The 22,780-nt window shown below is 39.3% G+C and overlaps 1 protein-coding gene across 1 annotated transcript; it reads right to left on the reverse strand.

Moving 5' to 3' along the window:
- Nucleotides 1-1,018: 1,018 nt before the first annotated feature.
- Nucleotides 1,019-1,960, reverse strand: LOC139046025 (putative olfactory receptor 1F12P). Its single transcript, XM_070516790.1, has one exon. It carries the CDS (start codon nucleotides 1,958-1,960, stop codon nucleotides 1,019-1,021), a length of 942 nt encoding a protein of 313 aa, XP_070372891.1.
- Nucleotides 1,961-22,780: the final 20,820 nt, after the last annotated feature.

Below are 22,780 nucleotides of genomic sequence, written 5' to 3' on the forward strand. Positions count from 1 at the left end.
GACAGAAAACAATCTGTTAAATCAGATGTGAGTTCCAAATCAAAAGTCACAAAGGCATATGCTTTCCATTGCTGGTGTGGTCTGCTACTCATATAGGCAACTCTATGCATGTTCCAGAGTAAATAACAACACAAATTTTTAAATTTTAAAATGATGATTAATAGCATCCCAGGCAATTTGTTGAGACCACCATGAAGATTTATATAGCTATATACATAGACATAGATATAAATCCTGCTCTTTACACAAGGAGATAAAGACAGATTATAGGAAATTCATACAATATCATAAAACATGAATAAATATAAAACATTAGGGTAAGAAATAACAATCCATCCTTCATTCTCACCAGTCTGTAATATGGACCCTTCACTTCATTCAGATTGATTTATTCAATACATTTACTCATACGTACCATGCTCTTTCTTCCCTACAAGGCTTTCTAACCACTTTTGAATATTCTTATCACTCCTATGTAAAATTCATCTGTGTCTAAGGTCCAGATTAAGTGCTGTCTTTTTCTTGAAGCTTTACTTGACCTCTTAAATCCTCCCCAATATCTTCTGTCTTCGACCTCACATCAAAGTTCTGATTTGAACCTTTCATTACATAGTAATTTTTTCTCTACCGTTTTTCATGCATGACAATGTGTTATCTACTCCTGTCTACTCTAGGAGGACAGTCCTGGGGAAATACTCTATTCTGAACTCCCCGTGGTGTATTCCTGTATTAATCTGAGCCATATGTGAGGTCCTAATCATGCATTTGAATGTTGATTTTATATTTTTATTGTGATTTTTCAGGGACTTCATATGTAAATATTTGCCCACATAAATAATATTTCAGGGAGCTCAAAAGGATAAGACCTGTGACTATGTCATTTTTAGAGTTTGTAGCAAACTTAGGTCATTGTCAAGTTTAATAGGTATTTAATAACAGCTTTGTAATTATGATGAAAATGAAAATGATGATCTCAATAGAACTTGCCTCCTGTTGAACTCCTTTCTACCAGTATGAATCACCGGGAGAAGATTTTGCTCTGGCCTAGAGCCTTCTTTAAAGCCCCCTTCAGCTCATTGTTCCTTAGACTGTAAATGAAGGGGTTCAACATAGGGGCTGCGACCATGAAAATCACTGACGCAGCTGAGTCTTTTTCAGTTGAATGGTTGGATGAGGGGCTCATATAGACCCCTGTGATTGCTCCATAGAAAAGAATGACCAAGGCAAGGTGAGATCCACAGGTGGAGAAAGCCTTGCATTTTCCTTGGGCAGAAGGGATTTTCATCACAGCAGAGATGATGAGGCTATAGGATGCTAGGATACACCCTGAAGGTACCACAAAGATTAGCCCCACCACAGCCAGAACCACGACCTGATTAAGACTTGTGTCAGAACAAGATAGAGGGAGGAGAGAGTTGATATCACAGAAGAAATGATGGATGACATTGTTAGAGCAGAAGTGCAGACGGGTTATCATAAGGGTGTGCAAGAGGGGGTTCAAAATGGCAATGACCCAAGGTGCAGTCACCAGAGAGGCACAGAGGTGTTGGGTCATGATGGTGGAGTAATACAAAGGGTGACAGATGGCCACATAACGGTCATATGCCATCACTGTGAGAAGGAAATTGTCCATGTTGGCAAACATCATACAGAAATACATCTGAGCCAGGCAGCCAGGATAGGAGATGGACTGAGTCTGTGTTTGGGTGTTCAGTAGTATCTTGGGAACTGTAGCTGAAGGAAGGCACAGGTCTACAAAGGACAGATTGGCAAGGAAGAAATACATGGGTGTGTGGAGACGATGATGTGAGCTGATGGCCAGCAAGATGAGTAAGTTTCCAAACAGACCTGTTAAGTAAAGACACAAGAAAAGTGCAAAAAGGTGTGCCTGCTGCTCTGGCCAACTCGAGAAGCCCAGAAGGAGAAATTCAGAGACACTGGTTTGGTTTTCCTTTTCCATTGCCTGGATATACCTGCATGAGGACCCAGAGGATGAAATATTTTCGACAGAATAAATTTCCCCTTGGTACTTTTTACCTACTTACCTAGTCTAGTCCCATTTACTAAATATTTTCTCTTTAGACTACCCTACCTCCCCTCTGATGTTCTCTGCCAAGCCTTGCTGCACCTTGGGTGTGTCTTTCCATTTCATGCGTTGTCTTTTCACTTATCCTCTCTTGCTGAAACCTCACCTCATCCAAGATTTCCAAGGGATCTCTATACATCTCTCCTCTGTAAGTAGAGATTATTTTCCCACTTATGATGTTGATACAAACTCTTGCACATTCTGCAATTTGTGTGGCTGCCTGACTGTCAGCTGTGTGCTGGAACACATCCATGGGTTTGACACACTAAATGACTCCACGCCAAACATTAAGATTTAAATGAGAAAATTTTTCCAAATGTTTGTCAAACACAATAATAACCAACCTGCTTGGAAACCAGTCAGACATCTACCATTTAGGATTCATAAGGAAAAGATAAACTATCTTATTTTTTTGAGACGCAAAATAAAAATATATTAACATACTTGACAAGTGTAAAGAGTTAAGACACCAAAGAAATAGTTTACATGAAAACTATGTACAAAATAGGTAAGTATTTACAAGCAAGTTAAAAAGTTGTATACTATAATTATATAATACATGTAGATAAATCTAAAGGAGAACACAGAGAAAAAGTTGTGTCAAAATAGGGGGGCAAATTTAGAAGATTTCCTTTTGATGGCTTTGTAATATTTTAACCATAACTACAAAAAGGGGTTCAGGTTTATAAAGTATTGTCAATGCAAATAATCCATATTCAACCTATATATCAAAATTAGAGTGAGTTTCTTATGAGTCAAAGTGAGGATTATAAGCTGGGAAGGCTTTAGAAGGTGTTCCAGAGAAGCATGAATTTCAGTACAGTCTTACATCTTTTTAGAACAAAGAAGATACATTAAAAACACCCAGGATACATTTTCAAAAACACCCAGTACACAGTTGCAAATTAACAGGTCAACATGACCATGATTCCAGGAAAGGGACTAATCTGGGCATTACCAATAGGATGTTACCAATCGGATGTTGTTACCAATAGGGCATAGGAGGGGAAGTATGCATTCTCTATGTCAAGAGAGATTCCTTACTTTAATGGATAAGCAGATGTAGAATCTATGTTTTTGATACGCCATAAGTCAGGCTTTCTAGTTCAAGTCGAATCAGTTTTGAACTCAAATAGTTACCCCATATACCTCAATATGTGAAAATCTCTTGTCAGTATCATTATTACTTCCTGCATTTCTTGGAGATGTAGAAAACACAAAGTAATAGAAGACAGAGTTCCTGATCCAAGAAATTTGGAATCAGGTCGTGGAGGAAAAATATTATAATGGAAAATAAGTAAGAAGACAAAGGTTCACGTCCATAGATGAGATAGTTTTAGACGAATGGAGGACTCCCTAAGAGATGGACAAGATACAGGAGAGTGTGGGCTCTGGAGTTAGCCCACATTGAAACTAGACTCTATCACTTGCAGTCTGATTGACCAAGTCACCTAACCTCTCCAAATCTTAGTTTCCTCATGTAAAATAATAGTACATACCTTAAAGTTTGTTGTGAAAATGAAATGAATTAATGTATGAAAAACTCTTAGCAAATAATGATTACTCAATAAATTCAAACTATTGTTGAGAAAGCCAGAAAGGGATAAGTCAGGCTTCTTTCCCAGCCTCCAGTGGCTGTTTTAAATCTTTTCTTCTCTTCCTGCCACCAGTGCAGAAAACTTCTCTGCATCTCCTTTCATCCTTCCTTTTCTCTTTCCCTTTTGTTACAACAGAAGCAAAACCTCTTCATGTGATCCCATCTCGGGCCAATCTATCTACTGCCCCAGCCACTCCATTGAATTGCTCTTTCAAAATTTCTTTCTTTTTTTTTTTTGAGGAAGATTAGCCCTGAGCTAACATCTGCTGCCAATCCTCCTCTTTTTGCTGAGGAAGACTGGCCATGAGCTAACATCCGTGTCCATCTTCCTCTACGCTATGTGTGGAATGCCTTCTACACCATGGCTTGCCAAGGGGTGCCATGTCCCTACCCGGGATCCGAACCGGCAAACCCTGGGCTGCCAAAGTGGTACGTGTGCACTTAACTGCTCTGCCACCGGGCCGGCCCCATCAAAATTTCTGGAAAAACTCAATGGATATTTCTTAGTCCTTACATTTTTAGACCTCCTAGAATTCTCTCCTTGAGAAACTCTTTTCCTTCTTGGATTTATTTTCATATTTCCTCCTATCTCTCTGGCCATTCCTTTTAAGTTGCCTTGGCAGAATTCCCTCCCTTTAACTGGCCCTTAAATGTTGACATTTCTCTGGTTTTCGTCTTATGCTTCTTTTCTTTTCATCCTACACATATTCCTGTATGATTCTATTCACCTCCATGGCTTTAATGCTACCATGTGCCACTCTCTCCCAAATTTATTTCTTTAGTGCAATTCTCTTTCATTTTCAGATTCATATACCCAATGCTTTCTGATGTCTCCACTTGGATGTCATAGACAGCTTATCTCTAATGCTTCCCAAACGGAAACTGTCATATTCTCCTCAGGGCTCAAAGACTGTTTCTCTCTCCATGTACCCTTATTCAGTAAACAGCGCCACAATCTATCCAATTTCAAGAAGAGAAAATTTGAGAGTGAGTCCAGGACCCTCTCCTTTACCTATACATCCAATCAATTGCTAAGCCCTGTTGATAGTACTTCTTAGGAATCAGAATATTTTTGTTAAGCAAATGGATTTTTAATATCTACCACAACTAAGGCACTGTTTTAGGCATTGGGAAATAGCAGTGAATAAGAGAGATGTGGTCTCTACCCTCAAGGAGTTTGAAATCAAAGCCAGAAACTTCGGAGTTGTCCTTGACTCATCCAATTTGTGAATGAGCCCTGTTGATTCTGATTTTTCTCGCACCCATGCTCCTTTTCTTCATTCCTAATTATACTGTCTATGTCAAACTCTTACCGTCTCTCATCTGGATACTTACAGTAAACTTCAGACTGGTCTTCCTTCCTATAGTCTTCTCCCTTTCAACCCTTCCTTCAAACTTAGCAAAGAATTATCCTTCTAAAACAAGAATTTCCCCATTTCCCTTCTTAAAAACGTTCAACGGGGGGCGGCCTGGTGGTGCAGCAGTTAAGTTTGCACATTCCGCTTCTTGGTGGCCTGGGGTTTGCCGGTTCAGATCCTAGGTGTGGACATGGCACCGCTTGGCATAAACCATGCTGTAGTAGGCGTCCCACGCATAAAACAGAGGAAGATGGGCACGGATGTTAGCTCAGGGCCAGTCTTCCTCAGCAAAAAGAGGAGAATTGGCAGTAGTTAGCTCAGGGCTAATCTTCCTCAGAAACAAAACAAAACAAACAAAAAAACCTTTCAACGGTTTTCAATGGCCTTCAATTCAAATTCCAAATTCCTTATTGTGGCCTACAAGGTTCTTCATTACCCCTTTCTTACTTCTCTTGTCTTATCTCTTGCTGTGGTCAATTTCCCACCCTTAGAACTTCCTGACACACCCTGAAACTTTATGTCTATGTGGCTTTTCCTTTTTTGAAGTTCTCTGACCACCCCATCTAAAGCTTCCTTCAAGACATCCTCTACTGCATTGCCCTGCTTTTTGTCTTCATATCACCTACCACTATCTGGAATTTGCTTGTTTCCTGAAAAGTAATTTATTTATTTTAAAATCTACATCAGTAAAATGTAAAGTCCATAAGAGCATGAAATCTGTCTTTTTTTTAAACCACTATATGTCTTGAATAGTGCCTGACATACAGCAGATAATCAGTACGTATTTGTTGAATAAATGAACATACTTATTAAAGACTCAGAAAGTTTTTTCTTAAATATCAGATAGAAATATGTGTCCTTAATGCATATTTTATAGTGACTTTTATTCTAGGCTATATAGAATTTGAGATTATCTATATCTACATCTATATGTCAGCATTTGTATATTTGTTTTCATGGCTCTTCCTTGCTTATAAGATATTTTGGAGAGCACATGCACTGAATCTTATTCATCTTTGTCTAGGGAAGCTCAGTTTTATAAACAATGGTTTATATTTGCCTATGAAGACAGACTGAATTTATAGGTGGAATGAGCTGCTTGCCAGAGGATGCAAGACAACACCGTCTCTGATTCCATGATTGGTTCTCCACTCAGCCCCGTTGTCCTGAGTCTTAGCCAAAGGGATGGAGAGTCTGGTGGCAGAAACTAAAGGAAATGGAGGGATGCTGTTGGACTACTTTTTCCGTGATTGAATAATAAAAATGTGAAATTGAATGGAATGGAGAGGCATTCTACACATGTATATGTCAAGTGGGGAAAGGCATTGACACTTTGGACTCCAGAACACACAGAGCTCATGTGAGAACTTCCTGGGAATTCCCAGAAATAATTAAAGCAACTTTCCACAGACTGCAGGGATTGCTGCGGTAGATAAAATGACAGCCTGCTGTTTATTACCACTCTCGGGCCAACAGATTGATGTGGTTTCAGGAAACATGGATCAGAATTGTGTCATGTCACTTGGCACAGCTTTTGCACTCAAAAATGTTAGTTGAATAAATGTTCTGTAACAGCTATGGTGACAGCAGGAGACAGGATTTTCACTATGGAATATAAAGCAGACATAGGTGGAGGGGAGGGCAGGCCATGCGCTCTGCAGGAAGCAGAAGAAATAAAAATATTAAACGTCCTTTATGGGAGGTTTCTTCTTGCTGCACTTTCCCTCACCTCCACATCTCTCACTGGCATACCAGACATCTCTGCTTTTATCATTTGCCATAATTTCTATTTAGAGTTCCCAGGAAACCCTCACACGGGTTCTCTGCTGTCTCCCTGGTGGTTGGAATCCTCCCTTTTCTTCCTCTTTTGATCTAGGTTGCTTGCCAATACTGTTCTGCCAGTGCCTGCTTTGACAAAAGTGATGTGATATCGGGGCACTGATGATCTCAGAGCTGCTAATGCTGCTAATGCCAATGCAGCCCTGGCTTCTCTGGAGTCCAAAGTGCCAATGCCTTTCTCTACTTTGCACATAAGCTGTAGGATATCTCTTTACCTTGACAGTAACTACTTCTAGTGTGTAGATCCTTCACTTCTACTTAAAGAGAAAACTCCAAGAGAAAATGGTGCCCACAGTCTTTTCTTCTACCAAAGACTCTGCTCTTTCACTCAAGGATCTTTGGGGGTGCTGGGGAATGGCCAGGTGAAGTGGGATTAGTTCTTGGACAGAGCAGATATGAAAATTTAGAATTTGAACCATTGCCACTTTATGCTGTGTAGAATGAATAAAAGAGGAAACTTACCTGCAGAGAAGGAAGACTAAAATTGATCTGCAGAAAAAGGAAGAGAGTCACATAGTGCTCTCCTTCAATTCTGACTCATTTTTTAATTGCTTTGACTATCTGAAGGGGTTTTCTCCTATTTATTTTCCCTCCTACCTTTGCACCTTTGACTTTCCTGCCCTACCAAACTGGATTCTTCCTAAACTCAGTTTTGAAGACACAGCTTCCTTCTTTTTTGTTCGTAGCCTGGACCAAGTTCATATCCATTGGCTTTTCAGACCTTATTTGCCTGCAGGTATGTTTTCAACTGCAGGTATATATTTTTTCTAGTATTCTTTCATTTTCACCCAAACCTATTATTAACTGTTATCCTAAGCTCTTTGTTGATTCTGTTAAAGAACTGATCCACTGAAACCTTCATTTACAGAGAATGTATAAAGAGAATATTCTAGAAAACAAATACCCTGGAGGGAGGAGAAAGGGCTTTTCAATAATCTCTAGGAGGCATCAAGAAGGAGTTATAGGCATGAGAAAATACTTTGGATGCATAATCACAGACATCTGTTGATTTCATCAGTGCACTAGGGTGGTGGCAATAGTCATAACAATGAAGACATCATCTCTCCCTCTCAATTGCCATAAGATAAAATGTTTTTCACTCTTGTAAACATGATAAAGCAATAAAAAGTACACGAAATAAGCTGAGTAAATTCTATAATTATGTAAAAATCATAAATTTCTCACCAAGATAGAAAAAATATAAAGACTTGCCACTATCAGGTGCTCTATATCACACAAAATGTTTTCATAATTTATTAATCCTCATAACAACTCTATAATGTACGTCACATATCCTCATTATACCAACACTAAGTTTATCAGAGCCAGGATCTGAATTACGATTTCTTTGAAATCCAGCCCACTTTTTACTAAGCCACTACTGCATCTAGGATCTCACACATTCCCAGGGTATGTTCTCATTAATTAATCAGTTCATTCATTCACTCCACAAATGGTTATTAAGAATTTACTACGTGTTAGACAATGCCTGGTGACCTTAAGTAGAACCTGAACTTGTTTCACAAATCTAATTAAAGACGTGCTTTCTCCTTTTTTCTCAAAGCTGCTCACTTCTCATTGTGCTTACCAAATGCTCCTCTCAGGAACCTTCCGGGAAGAGACTTTAGCTTCCAAGTCTCACTGAGGGGTAATAGGAAAAATAAAAATGGAAGAAAGTTACCCTTCCCTGAGGATGTACAAGGATGAGGGATGGGATGTATCTGGTGACGGTATATCTGGTGCAGTGAGAACTGGAGTGACCACAGGACTCCCCCACACTGACATTTACAGCTTCTTTGTAGCTCTTGGAACCCAATGTTGACAAGCTCCCTCGATGCCAGTAATAATTACTTCATCCTCCTGTGGGTTTCCCAACTGAAACCCTAGAGATAATGTATGTGGCAGACAATTCTCCAGGGAGATTCAAACAATTAAAAGATCTGGAAGTTGTTCATAGGCTTCCAGGAAGGATTATAACACAATTCCTCCCCCTCTACCTTCAAGAGGCCCCAAAACAACAAATATCAAACATTACACTGATAACAAATGATCTTTTCAGGCATGAGTCGATTTACTCTCTAAACATAGGGTCTATCTTCCCTGCCTCAGCACTCTTCAGCAACACCACCCTTGGGCTTGTGAATGCTTGATCTATCATTGTTGCCTGAGATAAAAGGACCCATTTTGTGGTAAAGGAGGTGAGATAACGGGCACATGGTCAGGATTCATTGCTCTTACAGTGTACTCCATCCTCATGAAGCACTCAGCCTAGAATAACAGTGGAATGGCCTCTTAAAGCCTCAACTAATGTATCAGCTTGGGGATAACATCCAGAAATTTTAGGGTGCTATGCATGGGAAAAATGACCAATGTATGGTAGTGTTTCCCCACTGCTGTAACTTATGTGTCCAGATGCCAAAGGGTATGTATTGGTTAGCTTTTTCCATATAAGAAGCCACCCTAAAACTGTGGCTTAAAACACCAGCCATTTATTTATCTCACAATTACGTAAGTCAGCCACTTGGGCTGAGCTCAACTGGGTAGTTCTTCTGGTTTTGGTTAGACTCACTCAAATGCCTGCAGTTAGCTACTGGGTTCCTTTAGGGCTTACTGGTCTAGGGCTTATAGCTGGGATGGCTCCTGTCTGCTTGATGTGGTCTCTCATCCTCCAACAGGATGGCCTGGGTTGTTCATATCATGGAGGCAGATTTCTGAGAGAAAGAGTAGAAACATGAAAGGTCTCTTGAGTTCTAGGCTTAAGACTGGCACAACGTTAATTCTATTTCATTCCATTGGCCAATACAAGTCACAAGCCCAACCTAGTTTCAAAGCGTGGGGAAAGACTCTACCTCTTGATGGGTGGAGCTTCAAAGTCACATTGCAAAAAGCATGGATTCAAGGAAGAGGGCAAAATTGTAGCCACTTCTGCAATTAACCAAGGATGGAAGTAGGAATGATATCTTTTACCATTTCTGCAAATGGTTTGCTTTTGGAATTTGTGTTTCTCATCCCTGTAACTTTAGGTCTGCTAGATTTGATTCTAAGGAAGAGACTGTTTCCATAAGGGAACACAGTAAGGGTTTCACTGAACTTGAAGCAGTGACTACCACCTGGCCGCTCTGGGCTCCGCACGCCAGTGGATGAGCAGGCAAAGAAAGGTGTTACTATACTGGTAGGGGATAACTGACCTTGATTATCGTGCAGATCTAGGGTTGCTACTACACATAAGACAAGGAAGGAGTATATCTGGAGCCCAGCGTGTGAATGTGAAATTACGGCAACAAAGACCTTACAAGAGTAAAGCAAGACACTGTTCTCTTAAGGATAAACGTCTGGACCACCATTCCAGGCAAACAGCACAGATAATGCCTGAGAATAAATGAAATCTATTTTTGATAAACGGCTTTGGAACAGCTTCAACAGTGAGATTGTAGCATTTTCACTAAATCTCTTGCATTAAGGTTTTATAGAGATTATGCTGGCAGCCACCTTGCAGGCGACTCCGTGTTTGTTCAGACAAAAAGGGATCTTTATGTTGCCGGGGGTAGACTGTTTCAGGAACGTCTGGAGCACCACTTCAGATCATTGGGCCTCACACTTCTTATTTCAACCACTGCTGCAGTGGTTAGTTCCATGAGCACTATTTTTGATTGGGTGCCCCTTGACCATGCCTCAGCTTGGGCCGGTGCTTGCCCTAAGGTTCGTCTAACGCTACAACACCATGGCAGGGGGTAAGGAAACTGCTTAGTCGTCACACATTCACAACCTGCAAGTGTGGGACAGTTAACATCCCATGGAGTGAAAATCTGACCAATGGGGAATGTGAGCCAATGAGTAAATTGTTTCTCCTTTCTTTTCCTGCGATAGATGTCTTTTGAGATGCCTCCTGACATTTCTGTTGCCAAACCAGGTTCGTTTTGCCTGCCGCGTGATTATGCCAATCACTGAGATGACCAGTTTGCAAAGAGAAAAGATTTAATCACAAGGCAACTAAGTTAGGAGGCCAGAGAATCAATCTCAGATCTGCCTTCTCAAAAATAGGGACTCAGGGATATTTATGGGGGAGGGGGAAAGGTGGTCTAAAATGTGGGAATAGATGATTGGAGGTGAGGAGAAATAAGGTAATTGATGATCTGCATAAGTATAGTCAGGCTTCGTGCCTCTTCATAGGACGCATGCGCACAAAATGCCAGCTATTACCATGATCTGAGGGTGGAGTTTTTAGCTCCTTGACATCAAAAGGTCATTTGTTGAGCATTTGTGCAGGCCCAGTTGATAGTTTGGTGGTCTCAGCCAGCCTGAACTGGACAAGAGGGTCTCAGTTCCTGGAAAAGCATTCTTAATTACTCTGTTGATAAGATGGGGTCAGTTGAACTGGTCCTTGAGGGCCTGTGGTTACACTTCTTGGGACACATGTGACTGAGCTCCCAGTTACTCCATACTGGTGGTAAACTTGATAATGTATCCTTGACAAACCCACTTTTCTTCCCTGTTCTGCTCACTTTCTTTTACTCCTGATGCTGTATCACATTCTGCATTAGGTATTTGTGTATACGTCTTTGTGTCAAGCTCTGTTTTCCGGGAAACCTAGGCTAAGACAAAAAATCTCGGGGCCTATAAAATTAATCTTGATTATAGACATGAATTTTGGAGTTACTAAACATCAAAGACATTTGTATCCATAAGAATGGAGAAGATCCCATGGGGGGCAATTTTAGAGAAAGAAGAGGTCATAAGACCAAGGTTTGAGGCACCTTAACATTTACTGATTGGTAGTAGAGAATTGTAAGACTCTAAATAAGATTGGGAGAAAAATGCAGAGAGGTGAGAGAAAAATTCTTTTAGTTGCATTAAAACTAAGCTGATATAACAAAAAGACCCAGAAAATATAGTTGCTTACAGAATATCCTTTTTCTGTCTCTCTCTCTCTCTGCATCTGTCTTCTCTCTTTCCACCTCTCTCTCTCTCAGGCAGTGGTGTAGCTTCTCAAGAATTGGGGGACAGTTCTAACTCTACTTTGTTCTTAGTGTCTCCTGATATTTGAGGGTTTGCCAAGACTTGTCAGTATTCCAAAGGGGAAGATCTCAGTCAGCACCTCGATGTAGGCTGGACCATCAGGCAGCAGCTTTTAAAGTATGTAAACATACCTCTCCCAGAGGAAGACTAGGAGATGAGCCTTTCTGTTGCTTCCTCTGCATTGAGTCCTGGGGGGATAGTCAGTTAAGGCCTCTTTCTCTGTTTGTTACAGTCCTGTGGTACCCGTGTAGATAAACCTCGCTGGCTACCAGAACCAGGTGATCAAGAGGTTACCAGAACCAGGTGATCAAGAAGTGTACCCTAGGTGGTAGCCGCAAAAACCAAGGCACCAGACATGATACACAAGCTCCCTTCTGGGAGATATGGGCGACTTGGAGTGAGGCAGAGGGAGAGTGCAAAGATGGTGCTCGGGGCCTCCCTTCTCTGGAGAGGATTGCAATCTGCACTTAGATGTATGTTAAACTAGAAGCCTTAGCTTTTAAGATAAGTAAATAGGCCTCTTTCAGGAAAAAACTGGCTGTTTCAGTCTGCTCCGCCTGTGCTGTGCCCTGGAGAGAGAGACACACTGAGTCTGGGTAACCGTTTCTCAGTTTGTTACAGCCTTGTGGGTCTTGGACATAAGCTTAGTTAGCTTCAGAGCTATGTGTTTTGGGGGCCCATCTCTCAGGTAGAAGTGTTTAAAAGTTGGGGCACCAGATGTAGGGTACAAACACTTTTGCTCTTCAGGGAGAAACTGTGAGTTACGAGTTCCCTCCTGATTTTGTATCGCCACACCACTGGTGGGGTTTTTGGTGAGATTGTGTCTCAGCCTCTCTCTCAGATTCTCATTCAATTATTAATTTTTAATTTTCTCTTTTTTTTTTGAGGAAGATTAGCCCTGAGCTAACATCTGCCACCAATCCTCCCCTTCTTTTTTGCTGAGGAAGACTGGCCCTGAGCTAATATCCATGCCCATCTTCCTCTACTTCATATGTGGGACGCCTGCCACACCATGGCTTAATGAACAGTGTGTAGGTCTGTGCCCAGGATCTGAACTGGTGAACCCCGGGCCGCCAAAGGGGAACATGTGAACTTAACCACTGTGCCACCAGGCTGGCCCAAATTATTAACTCTCAAATATTAATTATGTAATTTTTTAATTTCTTGTTTTTTAAAAATCCTTGCTGGGTTTTATGTTGGTTCAGCAATTCCAGTCCATTCTCTCCATCTGTGACTTTTGCCCTTCTTGCAGTTGGAAGACTATCTAGAGTAGTTTCTTATTGTACTTGGGTAACAGGTACCCTTTTTTGGAGGAGTTGATTTTTTTCCCCTAACTTTACATTCCCTCTCATCCCCGCCTTTGTTACAGCCACACTCCATTGATGGTAAATAAGCTTAAGTTTCTTTTAAATTCTGTAGCAACTTTTGTGATTTTTCAGTGTTAACAGTGGTATTTTTTGCCAACAATAGTACATGAAGGAATCTCCTAGAAATCTAGATTCTATGTTCCATGAGCCATTTTGTAAATGGTTTTAGAATCAAGGAGCACAGCAACTCTGGATCTCCACTTTTCTTCCAAATAAGAGGGGCTTCTAATAGCAAATATGAAGGAGGATAATACTCAGAAATAGGAATATAACTTGAGGTGGAGATTTCTGGACAGGAGATCTTGTGAAAATGCTTCAGGCAATTTGATGAGCCATCTTCTGGAGCCTCTGGTAGCTTTGCCATCAGTGTCTGTGGCCTGAGACGCACACCAGGATTAGATCTTGGAGCTTCTGATGCTGGAGCAGTTGCTGATGATTCTGCCAGGATAGGTGCTGAATGGGGTTTGAGAGAAGCATCCAGAAAGTGGGGAGGAGGTGGTGGTTCCATTAGATGATTTAGAGAGAGAGTTTATTAACTGAGACAGCAAGTGGGAAGGGGAAGCTTGAAATTTGTTGTGGGAAGTTAGGGAATTGAATTTACAGGGATAATGAGCGCAATGATGGAAGATGAGATGCTTAAATTACATCGTTAATGGACGTAGCTGGAGGCCCTGATTTTGGCTTTTATATGTACTGTTCAGCTGACCACTCCCACTGGATTTAAATAATGTGTGTGCAAATGCACCCCACATAAATAATCAAGAAGTATAAGATTTCAAGGTAGGGTTATATTGTTGGAGCTGGAAAATGTCAGGTGACAAGGGTTTCCTTTTGTGCAGCATGAACTGATGAAGAACTAAGGATGAAGATGACCTCTAATTCTACATCCACTTATACTTGTCAAGAGATTATTACTATTATTATTATTTTTGAGGAAGATTAGCCCTGAGCTAACTACTGCCAATCCTCCTCTTTTTTTGATGAGGAAGGCTGGCCCTGAGCTAACATCCATGCCCATCTTCCTCTACTTTATACGTGGGACGCCTGCCACAGCATGGCTTTTGCCAAGCGATGCCGTGTCTGCACCTGGGGTTGGAGCTGGCGAACCCCGGGCTACAGAGAAGCGGAAAGTGCGCACTTAACTGCTGCGCCACCAGCCGTCCCCTGAAGAGATTATTAAACCACATGCTATTAAACAAATACTGTTTGAGAACCTGTGTCTGCTGGATGCAATGGGAAATACAAAGAAATAAATAGTCTTACTCCAAGGAGCGTTGCAATTTAATTGGCAAATGAAAACGTGAAAAGAAGTTAAATAAGTTGTAAAAGAGTTAAAAGAGTTAAAAAGAAGACACAGGAAACTAAGAAAGATGATGCATTATCAATTGCAAAATGAATGCAGCAGGCCATAGTGTTTGAGCTCAGAGGAGCGTGATAGCAAGTTGATTGGTTTGGGAAGGCTTACAAATAAGGGTAGGACTCGAGCTGCACCTTGAAGGATGTGAATCTTTGTCTAGGTGGAGAAGACTGGAGAGATCTTAACAAGCAGAAGAAAAGGTCTGAGCTCCGGGTATGTGCTGGAGGTGGAGGATTCATATAGAGAAGAAACTTAAGAGCCTTATCGTGAAAGGCCCAAGAAGACAGGCTTAGGACTTCAGACTTCATCTTTTAGGCCAGGTGTCAGCAAGTTTTCTGTAAATATCTTAGGCTTTGCAGGCCATGTAGTCTCTGTCACAACTCCTCAACCCTGCCATTGTAGCAAGAAAGCGACTGTAGACAACACATAAACAAACGAGTGTGTCTGAGTTCCAATGGACCATAGTTTTCTGATCTGTCTTAGACAATGGGGAACATTGTTCCTCTCTGCTCAGGAGAGTGGCAAGGTGAAAGAAATGTTTTCCAAAGTGATCTGTGAAGTGACATAGCATCGAAGGAGTGAGGATAATAATAATAAGGAGCCAGGAAGACGGGTTCGAATTTGTTCCTTTTAATGAGACTTTGTTCTGTTTTGAGTGTTGGCACTCTTTTTTATTTTTAATTGCATTGATTATATGAGTAATTCAACCTGGTAGGTGAGGAATAAATAAACACATTTGGCAGAAGTTACAACTTTTTAAATTGGAAGGAATCTTAAGAGAGCCTTTAGTAAATCCCGTCAATTTCTGTATGAAGAATCAGTCCAGAGAGGGTAGGGGGAATTCCTGCGCTCACACCACTAATACACGGGAACCTGCATCTTACGTCATGAATTCAGACTTAAATTTGGATTTAAAATCAGATTAAGAGACGGTTTATGGAATTCAAGGCGGAGTATGACAGGATAACATATGATAGCTAACTATAGGGGAGTAAACAAGGGAAAGATATCTATAGTATCATTAAAGATTCCAGTCTTGGGGCTGGTTCCATGGCTGAAGGGTTAAGTTTGCACACTCCACTTTGGTGGCCCAGGGTTTCACTGGTTCAGATCCTGGGTGCGGACATGGCATCACTCATCAGGCCATGCTGAGGTGGCGTACCACATAGCACAACTAGAGGCACTCACAACTAGAATATACAACTATGTAGTGGGGGGCTTTGGGGAGAAGAAGGGGGAAAAAGAAAAGATTGGCAACAGTTGTTACCTCAGGTGCCGATCTTTAAAAAAAAAAAGATTCCAGTCTTGGTGACTGAGAAATCAGTTGATCCCTTTGTTAGAAATGGAGAAGCCAAGAGGAAAAGCATCTGTTAAGGGTTGAATTGTGTCCCCCTAAAAGGTATGTTCATTTCCTAACACCTGTTACCTATGAATGTGAACTTCTTTGAAAATAGAGTCTTTGCAGATGTAATCAAATTAAGATGAGGTTATTCTTGATTAAGGTGAGCCCTAATTCAAAATGGCTGGTGTCCTTATAAGAAAGCAAAACAGAAATAGAGACACATACGCACAGGGAGAGCACCATGGGATGACAGAGGCAATGATTGGAGCAATGCTGATGAGTTTACAGGCCAAGGAATGCCAATGATTGCTAGCCAAATCAAAAGCTAAAAGAAAGGTATAGAGCACATTCTCCCTCACAACCTCCAGAGAGAGCATGGCCCTGAAAACACCTTGATATTGGACTTCTGCCCTCCAGAACGGTGAGGAATAAATTTCTGTTGTTTTAAGCCCCCCAGTTGTTGGCACCTTGGCAGCCATCGGAAAGTAATACAGCTACTTTTGTTGGGGAGAGGGAAACAGTGAATTTACAGAGCCATATTATTTGTAAATATATAAATAGGTGTGTCAGGAACGACAATGGAAATGTAGGATTATATTTGCACAGAGGGCCTTGAGAATGATGTGCTTTGGCAATTATCTCTTTGGTGGTTCAAAATCAACCTTTGAAGTCGATTTTAAAGAGAAAATGTGTAAAAAGAGAATTAAAGGTAAAGGACTTTGGGTTTCAGAAAATTCGGAAAAGTAGTGGCCACTGACATGTGAAAATATCAAGGCTGAACATTTTGTAAAAGCAACATGAGGACCATTTCAAAAAGGAAGTAGCCAATAGCGTGGCGTGATTGAAGACGATCTGAGGAAACGGACTGAAGAAAAAGTACGACTCTATCCAGGAATGCTAGTAGTTCTTTGCATTTACACAATGCTTTACAATTTATAATGCATTTTTACATTCATTTTCTTATTTATTTACCACAACATTGAGGGACGATATTATACTTATTTTGCAGCTCAGCACATTCTGGAACAGAGAAGTTAAATTCTTAGTTGAAGTGATGCAGATTCTGAATGACGAGGCCAAGATGTGGACCTAGATATTCAGACTCCAGAGTTAGGCTCTTTCTATGTAAAAATGGAATAACTTCTTTTATTTCTTTTAATAAGCTCTCACTCTCACTAGGTAGAGACTAATGATTACCAAAAGGTGGCAATCAACTTTTCTTAATGTTTTAAACGGCTTGCTGTACATTCAAAGATTTCCTCAGTATAATGGTAAGCTTTGTGTTTGTAATTTTTAATTTTAAGATGTTAATAATTTTCATAATATAATTACTTATGAATTATAGAGTGAGTCCAATAATGGCAAAAAGTAAAAGAATTTTTTCAATTGTTTTATTGAGGTCATAGTAGTTATAACATTGTGTAATTTCAGGTGTACATTATTATTTATCAATTTCTGCATAAACTGCACTGTGCTCAGCATCAGTAGTCTAATTTTTTTTTTTTTTTTTTTGCAAAGAAAAATCTGTACCATAGCTGGAATTACAAAGGAGGGAACGTTTAAAATACTATATCTGCTTTTGGCTTCTGTGGGGTCAACAAGAACTAACCAAGAGTTTTATAAGTAAGAACAACCTTTAAAAAAATGTGTAGTCATTAGTTAACACTGTAAACTCTGGGTCTTTTTTTTAAAGTAATTTTATTGGGATTATAATGGTTTATAACTGTGTAATTTTGGGTGTACATTATTGTTTATTAATTCCTGAATATACTCCTTCATGCTCACCCCTAGTAGTCTAATTTTTATCCATCACCATACATGTGTGCCTGTTTACCCCTTTCACCGTTCTCCCAATCTCCTTCCCCTCTGGTAACCACTAATTTGTTTTTTTTTATCCCTGTGTTAGTTTATCTTTCATATATGAGTGAAATCATATGGTGTGCGTCTTTCTCTGTCTGGCTTATCTCACTTAACATCATATTCTCAAGGTCCATCCCTGTTGTGGAAATAGGACGATTTTGTGTTTTTTATGGCTGAGTAGTATTCCATTGTATATATATACCTTATCTTTCTCCATTCATCAGTTGATGGGCACTTGGGTTGCTTCCATGTCTTGGCTATTGTGAATAATGTTGCAATGAAAATAGGGGTGCAAAAGTGTCTTTGAATTGTTGATTTCAAGTTCTTTGGATAAATACCCAGTAGTGGAATAGCTGGATTGTATGGCATTTCTATTTTTAACTTTTTGAGAAATCTCTGTACTATTTTCGATGTTGGCTACACCAGTTTTCATTCCCACCTGCAGTGTATGAGAGTTCCCTTTTCTCCACATCCTCTCCAGCATTTGTTGTATTTTGTCTTGTTAATTATAGCCATTCTAAAAGGTGTAAGGTGTATCTCATTGTAGTTTTGATTTACATTTCCCTAATAATTAGTGATGTTGAACACATTTTCATGTGACTGTTGGCCATCTGTATATCTTCTTTCGAAAAATGTCTGTTCATATCCTCTGCCCATTGTTTGGTTGTGCTGTGTTTTTTTTGTTGAGTTGTGTGAGTTCTTTTTATATTTTGTAAATTAACCCCTTGTCCGATATATGATTTGTAAATATTCACTCACAGTTGGTAGGTTGTCTTTTCATTTGTTCATGGTTTCCTTTGCCTTGAAGAACCTTTTTAGTCTGACATAGTCCCATTTGTTTATTATTTCTTTTGTTTCCCTTGCCTGAGTAGACATGGCGTTTGAAAGCTGCTGCTAAGACTGATGTCATAGATTGTACTGCCTATATTTTCTTCTAGGAGTTTTATGGTTTCAGGTCTTACATTCAAATCTTTAATCCATTTTGAGCTAATTTTTGTGTATGGTGTAAGATAATGCTCTACTTTCATTGTTTTGGAAGTGGCTGTCCAGTTTCCCCAACACCATTTACTGAGGAGACTTTCCTTTCTCCATTGTATGTTCTTGGGTCCTTTGTCGAAGATTAGCTGTCCATAGATGTGTGGTTTTATTTCTGGGCTTTCAATTCAGTTCCATTGATCAGTGTGTCTGTTTCTGTGCCAGTATCATGCTGTTTTCATTACTGTAACTTTGTAGTAAATTTTGAAGTCAGAGACTATGATGCCTTTAGCTTTAGTTCTCTTTTCTCAGGATTGCTTTGGCTATTTGAGGTCTTTTGTTGTTCCATATAATCTTAGGATTCTTTGTTCTGTTTCCATGAAGAATGTCATTGGGATTCTGATTGGGATTGCATTGAATCTGTAGCTTGCTTTAGGTAATAGGGATATTTTTAACTGTGTTTATTCCTCCAATACATGAGCATGGAATATCTTCCCATTTCCTTATATCTTCTTCATTTTCTTTCAATAATGTCTTATAATTTTCAGTGTGCGTGTCTTTTACCTCCTTGGCTAAATTTATTTCTAGATATATTATTCTTTTTGTTGTGATTGTAAGTGGGGTTGTTTTCTTGAGTTGTCTTCCTGCTAGTTTGTTGTTAGCATATAGGAATGCAACTGATTTTTGTAAGGTGATTTTGTACCCTGCAACTTTGCCGTAGTTGTTGATTATTTCTAATAGTGTTTTGGTGGATTCTTTAGAGTTTTCTATAGATAGGATCAAGTGACCCACAAACAGCAAGAGTTTCACTTCTTCCTTTCCAATTTGGATAACTTTTATTTCTTTTTCTTGACTAATTGCTCTGGCCAAATTGCTCCAGTACTATGTGGAATAGGAGTGGCACCCTTGTCTTGTTCCTGTTGTGAGGGACGGCTTTCAGTTTTTCACCATTAAGTATGATGTTGGCTGTGGGTTTGTCATATCTGCTCTTTATTATGTTGAGGTACTTTCCTTCTATACCCATTTTATTGAGAGTTTTAATAAAAAATCGATGTCTGAGCTTGTCAAATGCTTTCTCTGCATCTATTGAGGTGATCATGTGACTTTTTAAAATTTAATTTATTTTTTATTTTTTCTCCCCAAAGCCCCAGTACATAGTTTTATATCCTAGTTGTAGGTCCTTCTAGTTCTTCTATGTAGGATGTTGCTTCAGCATGGCTTGGTGAGCAGCATACAGGTCTGCACTCAGGATCTGAACTGGTGAATTGGGCCACCAAAACAGAGCACTCAAACTTAACCACTACACCACTGGGCTGGCCCTGATGATGTGATTTTTATTCCTCATTTTGGTAATGTGTTGTAGCACATTGATTTGGGCATGTTGAACCATCCCTGCATCTCTGGTGTAAATCCCACCTGATCATGGTGTTTTTCCTTTTAATGTATGGCTGTATTTGGTTTCCCAATGTTTTGTTGAGGGTTTCTACATCTATGTTCATCAGCGATATTGACCTGTCATTTTCCTTCTTTATTTTGTCTTTGCCTGATTTTGCTATCAGGGTAAAGTTGGCCTCATAGAATGAGTCAGGAAGCATTCCATCTTCTTCAATTTTTTGGAATAGTTTGAGAAGAATAGGTCTTAAATTTTCTTTGAATGTTTGGTAGAATTCTCCAGAGAAGCCATCTGGTCCTGGACTTTTGTTTTTTAGGAGGTTTTTAGATACTGTTTTGATCTCTTTACTTGTGATTGGTCCATTCAGATTCTCTATTTCTTCTTGATTTAGTTTTGGGAGGTAATATGGGTCTAAGAGTACATCCATTTCTTCTAGGTTATTCAATTAGTGGGCATATAGTTTTTCATAGTATTTGCTTGTAATCCTTTGTATTTTTGTGGTATCTGTTGTAAATTTTCCTCTTTCATTTCTAATTTTATTTATTTGAGCATTCTCTCTTTTTTTCTTTATGAGTCTGGCTAAGCATTTGTCAATTTTGTTTGTCTTCTCAAAGAACCAGCTCTCAGTTTCATTGATCTTTTCCACTGTTTTTTAGTCTCTATTTAATTTACTTCTACTCATTCTTATTATTTCCCTCCTTCTACTGACTTTGGGTTTTGTTTATTCTTCTTTTTCTAGTTCTGGTTGGTGTAGTTTAAGATTTCTTATTTAAAATTTTTCTTGTTTGTTGAGATGAGTCTGTATTACTATGAATTTCCCTCTTAGAACTGCTCTTTCTGTGTCCCATAAGAGTTGATATGTTGACTTTCATTTTAATTTCTCTCCAGGTATTTAAAAATTTCTCCTTTGATTTCTTCATTGATCCAATTGTTGTTCAGTGTCATGTTGTTTAGGCTCCACATATTTGTGACTTTCCCAGCTTTTTTCTTGTAGTTGATTTCTAGTTTCATAGCATTGTGATTGGAAAAGATGCTGGATAAAATTTCAATCTTCTTAAATCTATTGAGGCTCACCTAGTTTCCAAACATATGGTCTATATGAGAATGTTCCATGTGCACTTGAGAAGAATGTGTATTCTACTGCTTTTGGATAGAATGTTCTATATATATCTATTACGTCCACGCAATCTAGCATTTCTCTTAAGTCTGCTATTTCCTTGTTGACTTTCTGTCTGGATGATCTATCCATTGATGTAAGTGGGGTGATGAGGTCCCCTACTATTACTGTATTGCTGTCAGTTTCTCTCTTTATGTCTTTTACTAGTTGCTTTATATACTTTGGTGCTCCTGTGTTAGGTACATATATATTCATAAGTGCTATGTCTTCTTGATGGATTGTCTCTTTTATCATTATATAATCTCTCTCTTTGTCTCTCATTATCTTTTTTATCTTGAAGTCTGCTTTGTCTGATATAAGTATGGCAACATCTGCTTTCTTGTGTTTGCCATTTGCCTGGAGTACTGCCTTCTATCCCTTCACTCTGAGCCTATGTTTGTGTTTAGAGCTGAGATGTATTTCCTGGAGGCAGCATACTGTTAGGTCTTGTTTTTAAATCCATCCAGCTACTCTTTGTCTTTTGATTGCTGAATTCAATCTATTTACATTTAGAATGGTTATTGATATATGAAGACTAAATACTGCCATTTTATTTCTTGTTTTCCAGCTGTTCTATATTTCCATTGTTTCTCTTCCCTTATATTTCTGTCATTTAAATTTGGTGGTTTTCTGTGATGGTTTATCAGTTTTCTCTTTATTTATGATTTGTGACTTTGCTCTGATTTTGTTTAGTGGTTACCGTGAGGTTTGTATAAAAGGTCTCATAGATGAGATAGTCCATTTTCTGATAGCTTTTTATCTCCATTAGCTAAACAGGTTCCATCCCTTTCCACTTCCCCTTCTGAGTTATTATCACAAATTATTCTGTTTTGTTTTGTGAGTTTGTGACTACATTGAAGTGTTTATCGTTATTTTGATTCTTTCCTTCCTTTTATCTTTTATGTTAAAACTGTTTGCTGACCTGTTGTAATAGAGAGCTGCAGTTTTTTGATTTTGTCTGTTTATTTATATCCTTGCTCTATGCTTTGTAAACCTTTGCATTTTTGTGTCAGGTATGAGAGCTTCATCGTTTCTTGTATGGGGGGGGTCTAGTGGTGATGAACTCTCTCAGTTTTTGTTTATCTGGAAAAGCTTTTATTTCTCCATTGTATCTGAAGGATAGTTTCACTGGATAGCGTATTTTTGGCTGAGAGTTTTTGTCTTTCAGTATTTTGAATATATCATTCCATCCTCTCCTAACCTGTAAGGTTTCTGCTGAGAAGTCCACTGAAAGCCTTATATGGGTTCCTTTGTAGAGTTTTCTCCTCTCCCTTGCTGCCCTTAATATTCATTCTTTGTCATTGACTTTTACCAGTTGTACTATTATATGCCTTGGAGAAGGTCTTTTGACATTGATGTAATTAGAAGTTCTATTGGCTTCATGTACTCGTAAGTCCAGTCCTTTCCCTAGGTTCAGATGTTCTCAGGTATAAA

This window comes from Equus asinus, chromosome 8 (assembly GCF_041296235.1).
Source record: "Equus asinus isolate D_3611 breed Donkey chromosome 8, EquAss-T2T_v2, whole genome shotgun sequence".
Lineage (NCBI taxonomy): Eukaryota > Metazoa > Chordata > Mammalia > Perissodactyla > Equidae > Equus > Equus asinus.